This window comes from Poecilia reticulata, linkage group LG7 (assembly GCF_000633615.1).
Source record: "Poecilia reticulata strain Guanapo linkage group LG7, Guppy_female_1.0+MT, whole genome shotgun sequence".
NCBI classification, from domain to species: Eukaryota; Metazoa; Chordata; class Actinopteri; order Cyprinodontiformes; family Poeciliidae; genus Poecilia; species Poecilia reticulata.
Genome location: NC_024337.1, coordinates 8,365,545 through 8,375,562, shown reverse-complemented (window position 1 = coordinate 8,375,562; position 10,018 = coordinate 8,365,545). Strand labels below are relative to the sequence as shown.

Below are 10,018 nucleotides of genomic sequence, written 5' to 3'. Positions count from 1 at the left end.
CAGACAATGAGCTTTCACGGTGTCCGTAGTTCCCCAGATAAGCGCGCCGAAAAAGCGTGTGCTTGTTACGCGCGTGCTTTCTCAGTGCTCTACACGAGCACGCGCATATTTTGCCGCGTGGGCGGGGCGGAGCGGCAGGAGGACGCAGGAGGAACCGTATCTGATGGGGAAACGTGGATTGACGTAACACCGTTTCTGCTCCACTTGCAGTTCACACTCGCACCGAATGTCTGCTTAAAGCTGCAGCATGTAACTTAAACAAAAAGAGAAGAGTTTGTATGTATTAAAACTTTCTCTATGTTCTAACATAAGACAGATAATCTCTGGAAAAATAGTTGACGTCGTCTGCCTCCTCCATGTGTTCTACAGAATTACTCAGCTCGGTCAGAACCCACCCAACAGGACCAGCATTAATCAGCTGGCCATGCTTCACAGGAAGTTTTGATTTTGTAATTAAGGATTGTTTATTTTCATGCAACCTGCATTTGACTTTGAATGAATGTTTCTTTTTTACTTGACGTTATTTGATTTCGACAGTGTTTTGAGATTTATTTGACTCATGTATAATTTATGGTGCTGAGAGCCTTACTGTTAAATATTGTTTTACTGACTGCAGGTTTTTCACTTGTCCTTCTGACTGAATAGCTGCTGTATTGTGCCTGCAAATATWTTKCATCTTTATGTATAAATTAGGTGAATTTATTACCAGATAATTTTTTCCATTTTGCCAGATYGCATAGTAGCATTTATACATAACACAAAAAATGAACAGCCAATCCAGGTGATGGCCAAAGATCGGTGACCGGCAGTAATCGATCCCTCAGAATCGGCAGCAGAAAACCTGATCGGAGGATCCCTAATATTTTCATTCTCAGGTCATTACTGTCTCCTGTAAAAGTATTCTCACCCTTTGTTTTCTTTTCCCCRCATTTTGTCCCGTTACAGACACAAACTTCACTGCATTTTCCTGAAACTTTATGTGACAGATCATCATAAATAAAGGAAAATAATAAGGCTATAACTAATGACTATTTTAGTAAAAATTWAAAATTATTTTGGTTGATCAGCTAATCCAATAAAGAAATTAGGTGCAGATTTTCTATCTCGGGTCAAGCTTATTTTATGTAATATTATTATGCATTAAAAGATAGATATAAAGAAATAATTTAAGTCCTTTTTAATGACAAATGAAACATTTTATTGCTTAAAATGCAACAACACAGCATTCTTTTTGTTTATGATTGATCATTTGTAGCAGGATGCATCTGCAGATAAAATATATTTCTTACATCAACATGTGAAATTTAAGACATTTCTGCTGAACTTAACATGAACCATTTAATAACATTTTATTTATTACATCATTTGAACCAGGTGAAGATAAAAGTGTGAGCCTTCTGGGCAGAACATATTTACAGATTTTTATTTATATCTTAAATACAAACTGCATTGACTTTTAAACAGTTTTGGCTTAATTACGGCTCTGAGTATTTTGTTCTTCCAGCTTTTTTCTGAATCTATTTACTCCAGTTAACAATTAATCGATCACCAGATTAGTTGAGGATTATTTCAATAATCTTTTCATCATGATTAATTTGATTAGCGGTTTCAACCCTAGAAAATAATACAGTATTTTCATTTAAAACAATAAAATAAAAATCTKAAAAGTGTGGCTTTCATTTGGATTCTCTGTGTTACTCTAACACCTGAAAATAAAATCCAGCTTTTTCCTTCTGAGGGTCACCATGTTTTAAACCTGTTTGAAAATTTTAGTTAAACTACCTTTAAAACTTTAATTGTGCAGCAGTTTGAGAGAACRTGTGAACATATTTGCCCTTAGTTGATGTGGTCTATCAGCTGATGTTTRTCTCTGATTGGCTAACCTCTCTGTCCTGGCTCTCCTCCCAGGGCTCTATGAGTCCAGAGTGGCCGAGTATCTGGATTCGTGTCTAGAACCCGAGCCGAGTGGCGTGAACAAGTTTCTCAAAGGACTGGGTTCGTGTTGCTCTCTGAAACATTCACTCTCACAGACTTCATCAAAGTTAACCCTTCCTGTTCCTGCTTTGTTAGGAAACAAGATGAAGCTGCTCCAGATGAAATGACAGAAAACATTCAGTAATCACTCACCAGAGGAGAGACTCCAGGTTTAAAACCAGAGCAAGCGTTTCTGCTGGCTGGCTCAAGGAACCATATGTGGAAAGTCTTCATGCCGGGTTGGGAACCTGCATGTCCGATGGCACCACACACACTTCACCTCGGATCAGAACTCGGAACTGGAAACACTTTACTGTCCGTCTCCTCCTCGGAGCCGCTCAATGAGAGCCAGGCGGTGAGAGTCCAACAACGCTCCAACCTGTGGTTGTGATTATGAGCTCCATTTTAATGGAAACTATTTACTTTGAACTTCCAGTCAGGAACATGTAACTTATCAGTCCTGTAAGTACTTTAAAATTGTGAATGAYGTGTGTGGTTCCAACCTGGAGGATTTTATTCTCTTTTAAGTACAATCCGTTATTCTTGCTTTTCTTTCTACTTAAAACTAAAATTTTTCTGCTTGATTTTTCTCTAATAATTTACATTTGAGATCCAACTGAAGGGTCTCGACTCTCGCAACGTTTACTATGTGAATTTAATGTTTGGTTTTGTACCTGCTGTCCTTGAATTTCTTCAAATGAACGTATTTTTCTTTTTTTTTTTTTACATTTTGCACATGTTCAAGACTGTTGTACAGTRTTAGTAAAATGTTTTTTTATAAAGCTGGGCGTGTTCTTAAATCTTAAATCAGTATATTTGCAGTGACCCTACAGAACTTAACACATTTGTACCTGTGTGCATGTAAATTCATTAGGGTTTATTTGTTGTAGTTCAGGGCTGTCCAAACTGCGGCCTGGGGGCCACTTGCGGCCCCAAAGTGTGATAAAAATCCAACCTTCCTGAAAGTGGAGCCGATGGACACTTGTAATTTTTACACATTTACATATTCTGAAATGAAAGGTTTTAGGTGCAACACAAAGTATTTTTACTCCGCTAACCTTGTTTTTAKTTAAAAATAAATATTCAATTACTTTTTGGTCTGTAACAAATCCGGACACCCATTTATTAAAATTAGCTGGATACAGTGAGGGTCTTAGAAGAGAGGTGTTTTYATTAGAATAGACAAAAAACATTTTCTAACAGGATAGAAAATATTCAGACCAAAAAGTAAAAACAATAACTGGACACCTTTCTGTTAAGGCCAAAATGTTACTACTTTTCTCAAAGTACTAACATGATTTTCTTCAGTGTTTATTAGTTAAACACACTCAGGGGCCATTTTGTTTTTTAACTTGCAAATTTTGGCCTGTGGTGCAAAAGCTTTGGACAGCATAATTGTCGCCTGATCTTTGAAGGTGATGCAGTATTTTTCCTGGCTGATAGATTTTTTTCTCTCTAAAACGGTTACAGCTGATTGAGCAAATTACAAAACATATCCTCTRCTGGTTCCAAGATTGTTTTCTCACCTACAGAATTGCTATTCAGCCATTTTTTTCCCGAGTTTGAGATATTCATCCTAAAATTGACTAACTCGTTTTGCTGAGTTTCATGGAGATGCTAATAAAACTTGAGATGTTTTCAGATGCAATTTTCATGCTGTGCAGCATCCAGGCAATGCAGTAAATATTAATGACCACACGAGGGCGCTGGCTCTTTATGCGTTTACTGAAGATATCGGGAATAATATCTTCAGAAACTTTATGTTTCTGTCCGCATAAGAACAGATTCTGTTTTTCCCACATGCAGCTTCTTCCAACAGATTGTGACATCTGGAAAATTGTTTGACATTTTTTGTCATATTTCTCGTTACTGCTATTATTATGACCTCTTCTTGTTTTATCATTAAACAATTTTGATATTTTAATTAGACTTAACCACAGGTTAACTGGGGAGTTTCAGCCCAACGATCCAAAACTGTGACCTTTGACCCAGTTCATAATCACACTGTTCCATGATGGTGGGAAAATCCACAGAGCATCAAGAWAGTTGATGTTTGAAGCTGCTGGTTAAAGGAAACAGGCTGAAGGAATGAGCTGCTGTCCAGCATGAGGAAGCTGGAAGATTTTACATGTTTTTGTGTCTCAAACACACAATAAAGTCTTAGTTGCTCCTAGTCAGAGAGTCTTACCAGGAGCAACTGTAACACTATTCAATCTTGAAAAGACCCCAAAAATTTACTTTTTCTCTCTTTCAAARAAATTTACATATGGATTTTATTTGTAGACTCATTAGACCTTTTCATAGAAATCCAAAGGTTGTWATACTTTGTAGCAAGAAAAGGATATTCTAAGATACTTCATAATGATAATAATCAATTTTATATACAACGGCCTTTATATCTCACCTTCTTAGTACAAATGCACAAGCAGGAAACCTTACAGCAGCTATCACCTAATCAAGTCTCTATTATCTATTTATAAAAGAAGTGTACAGGAATTTTAAAAAAATATTGAAATTTTAACCTTTCTATGCATGATTGATATTCAAACTCAGAAAACTTTTAGAAAAAAAATACATCTTGACAAATAAACTTCAGTTTTGAGAAGTCAAAAATGTTCTCAATTTTTTTTGTTTTTGAGAAAATCATAAATTTTAAAGACAATTTTTTTTACATCTTACCCTACCCATTTTGATATCATCCCGTCTCCTTGCCCTAATTTTTTATATACCTTTTTAGAAAAAACTCAACTTACCCTCTTTCAACATCTTTTTGGCAATGTTTCTTGTTGAAACACATGTATGAGGAGAAGGAAAACAAATTTTTCTGCTTTTATTTTTAATTATGTCAGTTTTAGTCCTCCATAGATGCACCAGCTGAAAATAATGATTAAATGTTGCCATTTTGATACCCTGGAAGGTGTGAAAACACCTGAATTATCTTCTGAGTCTGATCTCATTTGAACACCTCAACAGGACCAAACCTCATCACACATTTCCCAGTCAAAACCAGTATGGGCTACAGAGTGTTGCAGCTGGTAGCATTGTTGCTTTGTCTGTACTGTGTATATGCAATAAAAACACATGAAGGSCACATGAAGCTCAAACTGAGGCTCGGAGGAGAAAGAAGCAAAAGGACTGATCCAAAGGTAGATGAGAACCTCAGATAGTGTAAAAACACAAGAATAATGCTCTATTCTGCTGCACAGCAATATAAATATGACCTTCAGTCATAAGAAGACACAGAGGAGTGGCTTTGTTGACAGACTGATAGAATATTGGAGTTTTTGTATTTGCTGAACAAAGATGTTTTTTAAAACATAGTTTGCAGAACTTTATGAAATCAATACTTCTCTAARTAGATTCATTATATTWAAAAAAATGTGTCAGAGAGCTTTTCAGAGGGAGAATGAAGCATAAATTGAAAGAGCAGAAAACTCTAGAATTATTCTCCRAACAGTCTGAAAATAAAAAGGGGAAAGAAAACGGTTTGTTTTCCCCCTGAGGTATGGTCTTATGAGCATACCTCAACCATCAGAAGGTCATTTAAAGGGCAGACATTAAAGATGCTCCCTACTCTCAAAGTATTCAAATTCAATTGATAAAGAAAATTAGAAGCTGTTTGCAGGAACAAATGGAGTCTTGACAAAAGTTCAGTCTGGAAGTTCAGTGTTGTCAGTMAGTTGCTATGGCAACGGCTCTGGACGTAACGTAGCCGACACAAAGTGAGAAAAGAGAAGAACGAGACTGGTTTTAGGTTATTCTTCACTTTGTGGTACTAAATGAATAATATCTTCATCTCCAGGTTTGATTTAGTTGACCATGTTCTACCGCAGCAGCGCTACATGTTAAAGAATCGTCTTTCCGTCCTTCAGCACTGTGCGCATGCGTGGAGTTATACGTCAGYGTTAATATATAAACCCCTTTTAAAGTTAAAATCTATTTAATTTTTTGTTTTAAGATTGAAAGAACTTCAGTATATCAGTATTTACTAATTAAGCTGCAGTTGCATTATTAGCTAAATATTTTTTTATTCAACTAAAAATACATTTACAACAAAACAATAATAATACGAAGTATTCCTGTAGATTTTCTCAAATAATGAAGGTATTGTGCTGAGCAGTAAATCCCTGATTTCTCATCTTGTTCATATTTTCACACAGAACAAAAACAGATCCTGACCCAAATGTTGACAATATATTTAGTGAGTAATGTTTTTACTTCTAAAATGTACACATAGAAAAATATAAAAAGCTTAAACAGTTCTCGTTAATCTGTGTGATACTGAGAAAGTTGAGACGAAAGACAAGGACTCCTCTACTGGAGCATTTACCATGAATGCTGCCTCTAGCCACATTCAGAGCATGTGAATGAGTCAACAGACGTTTTGACATTATTCTCCATAAGTCTCTTTGCTTTGCAGCATTAAATTATCTCAACATGCCAAAACAGGGAAGGTCAGTGATGGTGAAAAAGATCCTTTTCCAAGACCTCATGCGAATTAGGCTTGTCATGGAAAATTGTTGTCATGACAACCTTTTGGACAACTTGGCTGCAAACCAGATCATAGTTTCTGAGAAGAGTGAGCCCCTCCTCCACTGGACTGTAACTTCTTGGTTTGGTGTCTGAACAACAATAAGACGAGTAATGAAGGGATTTATTTCCTTCTTCCTCCACAAATGATAAGCAACAAAATTACTACACACGGACAAAGATTAGTTGATGAAGAACGTGAATGTTTTTACTGCATGTGAGCCATAAAGATAAGTTAATGACTCCACAAGATTACAGTAAACTATAAAGTAGTCCCTCGTGTGCTTGTAAACCAATATACTTGGTGTTTACCTGCTTAGTTTTTGATTTAATTTTGACCTCAACAATCAGATGCAGATATGACCTACAAACTTAACAGATCTTGATATGTTCACTTAATCCTAACTCATAATGTTTTTGTTTGAATGTAAATTGAAATTGCTTTATTTTTCTCTTTTTTTAATCAAATTGGCATTATATAAACATCAAGCAGATCTTTCTGTTGCACTCCTTTAAATTAAAGCTGTATAATTTCATGGATGTTAGGAGTTTATATTCAGCAATGACCTACTCTAAGAAGCTGTACTGATACTTTTAGAAAAGCATCTCACATATAGTACTCATTGATCTTATCCATATTTATTTAAYATATAAAAATCCATTTCATTTTTTGCATCCAGTAGCATAGCCAACACACTGGATTCACTCAATTGAGAATATTTGTTTTTCTTGTTTTTCTACTAATGTAGTTGTTTGTATGTTATGATCGATAGGCATTTGCTGTTATATTTTAATTACATTTAAGCCCTGAATCATTGTGTAATTGCTATACTCAGGTCTTGCCAAACTCAGTTCATTTCATTATTGCTAGAAAGGTGAAAACATTCCCAGTTTACTAAGAATCCATGTTACATAGCGCCTGTAACTACAAACTGAACAAATTAAATGCGCTGCTTGAAACAGGCTCTTGCAAAAATCTTAAAATGATGTTTGTAAGAACTATTACAAACCATGTTTATGGCCTAGCTATGCTAATTATAACTTGAACTGAAAGTGTTCCCCTCAGGCCAGATATGAGCCTGAGAGTAACTGGCTCCCAGCTACGACTGGAAGGCAGCAAAATCTGACTGGTTTAAATGTTCTTTACTGGTTTCTGTCTGTTTTCCAAATCCCACTCTTTCACATGGATGTTTAACATTTTCTTTAACTCAATTCAACTGAATTGAGTTAAACAATTCAGTTGTGCCGACATTTCTTATGAATTATAATAAATAATGTTATAATAAATGTTGGCACAAAGCACAGTAAGCTCAGTAATTATTCAAAACTGCAATTACAAAATTTTGGGAAATATCTACAGATGAGACATTGTGTTACCTCAAAATTTTAAAAGACTGTAGAAAATGATATATTGAACTACGTATATTAGGATGCCGCATGATTGACACACTGCCTCTCAATTTTATAAGCTGTTAAGTTATAATTTGAGTAATGAATTGTCAAATATTAAACTTTTATGCCAGAGAGATTTGAGAATAGAGTATACAAAATAAAAATGGTTGAATGTGCTGTCAGAGTRGTAAATATGTGAAAGAGGYCAGATGTAATTTTATACAGTATAAAGTGCTACATAGATATTATCATATACGCCTACCAGCCTTTTCTGTTTGTGTTTTTGCTTTATGTGTGATAATACTCAGAAAATCAATAAAAAAATGTCATTACAAAAATACTGCAATTACGCTTTTACAAAAGCTTAAATGAAGCTTCTGCGCAAATTCAATGGAAGACTCTTTAGCCTCTAATCAACCAGCGCCTCCCTCTCTTCTCCCTGAACCTATCAGCGTTGGATCAAGTCTCGCTTCAGCCAATCATCGTTTGAGCTCCAGTTGAAAATGACCTCCTGGCCAATGGCCTCCTCCGCTTACCAGCTGCGATCAACCCACCTCCGCCCYATCTCCACCTTCAGCTCCTGACTCTCAGGCCACATCCTTCTTCGACCGCCGCCACCAGTTCAGGCCCTGAGGGGTCTACATTCCTATGCAGCATCAGGAATGTTTATCGAGCTTATTGAAGTTMCAGCTCGACGTCCCCGGCTGGGGCCTGAACGCCAAAGGACTTTAATGTTTATTTGTCATTAAACTTTCTTTAATGGCTTTCTTTCTCTGTCTGAGTCTCTCCAGATTGAATTGACATTGTTTTAATATGCTAAAGTTCCTGATGAACTCTGTTGATCCAACCTGAAATTGTTCAGTGTTGTCTTTCCACTGAACCCCATTTTAAATACTTTTGTTTGAAAAGAATAATAAAAGACCTGAAAACGTTGAAAATGTGAAAAAGTTTGAGGCGCTCTTCGCGTTCCACACTTTTCAGATCAAGTTTGATGATCAGAACTCGGATCAAAATGTGCCAACACTGCAGGGTAGCAAAGTAAACACAGCGAGCAAGAAGATTCCTACAAGCTCAGCGTTAACACAAATGTAACATTGTGTTTATTATCTTCCTGGACAGAGCACACACTTTGTGCCCTGAAACTATCATCTTTCTGTCAGTCCAAGTAAGGAGACGGTAAACATGGTGTTGTTTTATGGCCACAGCTCCACGTGCTCCGGCTCGACCCAAACCGTCCCAGAAAGATAACGCTCCGCTTCAGAAACTCACCTACTTAAACTTTGATATGTTTTACTGTCGGGCCGACTTTCATGCATTCAAGGAAGCGGAACAAGACCACTTATCGTTTAGTCACATTTCTCAGTCGTTCCCATGAGTGTGCACAACAGAACGGCCAATAAATGACCGTGCCGAGGTGATATAGCAGTATTTGTGTTCGGGTTACTAAATAACCAGGCCAGTTAGGCAGCTGTTACTGAACGGACATACTATCCCTACACAGGCATTAGTCGTTATCATGGACCCAAATAAGTAAATTAAAACATGAAAGACAAACACATTTATTTGATAATGAGCTGCTTATATTTCCGAAATACTTTCTAATCATTCTTGTGGGATGCTGACTCGAAAAGCAGCCTCACTGAGAGTCGCCTCTGTGGCTGGCGGTGGTCAGAAACAGTCGCTGTCAGCTCCTGTGTGAAGACAGTTCAGCAGCAGCACCTGTTAGCTTATCACTGCTGCATGGAAATTAGCCGCTGGACGGATTCTCATCTCCTACAAAGCAGCTCACACGAAGCACGGCAGCAGCATGACAGCATTTCTGTGTCTTCTGTATCGATGCCGTGGCTGCTCTGCCAGTCTGAATCTGTAATCTGGAGAAAACGGCGCTAATAAAGGCTCCATTTTAATCTGCAGATTTTAGGATTCCCAGCAGGGCTGATCCCAGATTTTATGGGGCTCAGGGCAGAATTTGATTTGGGAAACTACTTCCTGTCAAGCCCATCAGTAATCTAAGAAAATTTGGTATTGGACAATAAATTAACAATATATCACAATAAACGTAATCAGGATCAATATTGAATATCTAGAATAGCGGTTCTCAACGTGGGCGGTACCGCCCCCC

General features: G+C 37.0%; 2 protein-coding genes across 2 annotated transcripts in view; one reads left to right on the top strand and one right to left on the bottom strand.

Moving 5' to 3' along the window:
• Positions 1-2,756, top strand: part of LOC103467094 (DENN/MADD domain containing 2C) — a 21,678-nt gene extending 18,922 nt beyond the window's left edge. The window contains exons 15-16 of the mRNA XM_017305828.1: positions 1,909-1,995; positions 2,071-2,756. Coding sequence (XP_017161317.1) covers positions 1,909-1,995; positions 2,071-2,102 — 119 coding nt within the window. The 3' untranslated portion in view covers positions 2,103-2,756. The remainder of the gene's footprint in view (positions 1-1,908; positions 1,996-2,070) is intronic.
• The window catches only part of ptpn11b (protein tyrosine phosphatase non-receptor type 11b), a 90,559-nt gene that overhangs the window by 3,183 nt on the left and 77,358 nt on the right, over positions 1-10,018 (bottom strand). The window lies entirely within an intron of this gene.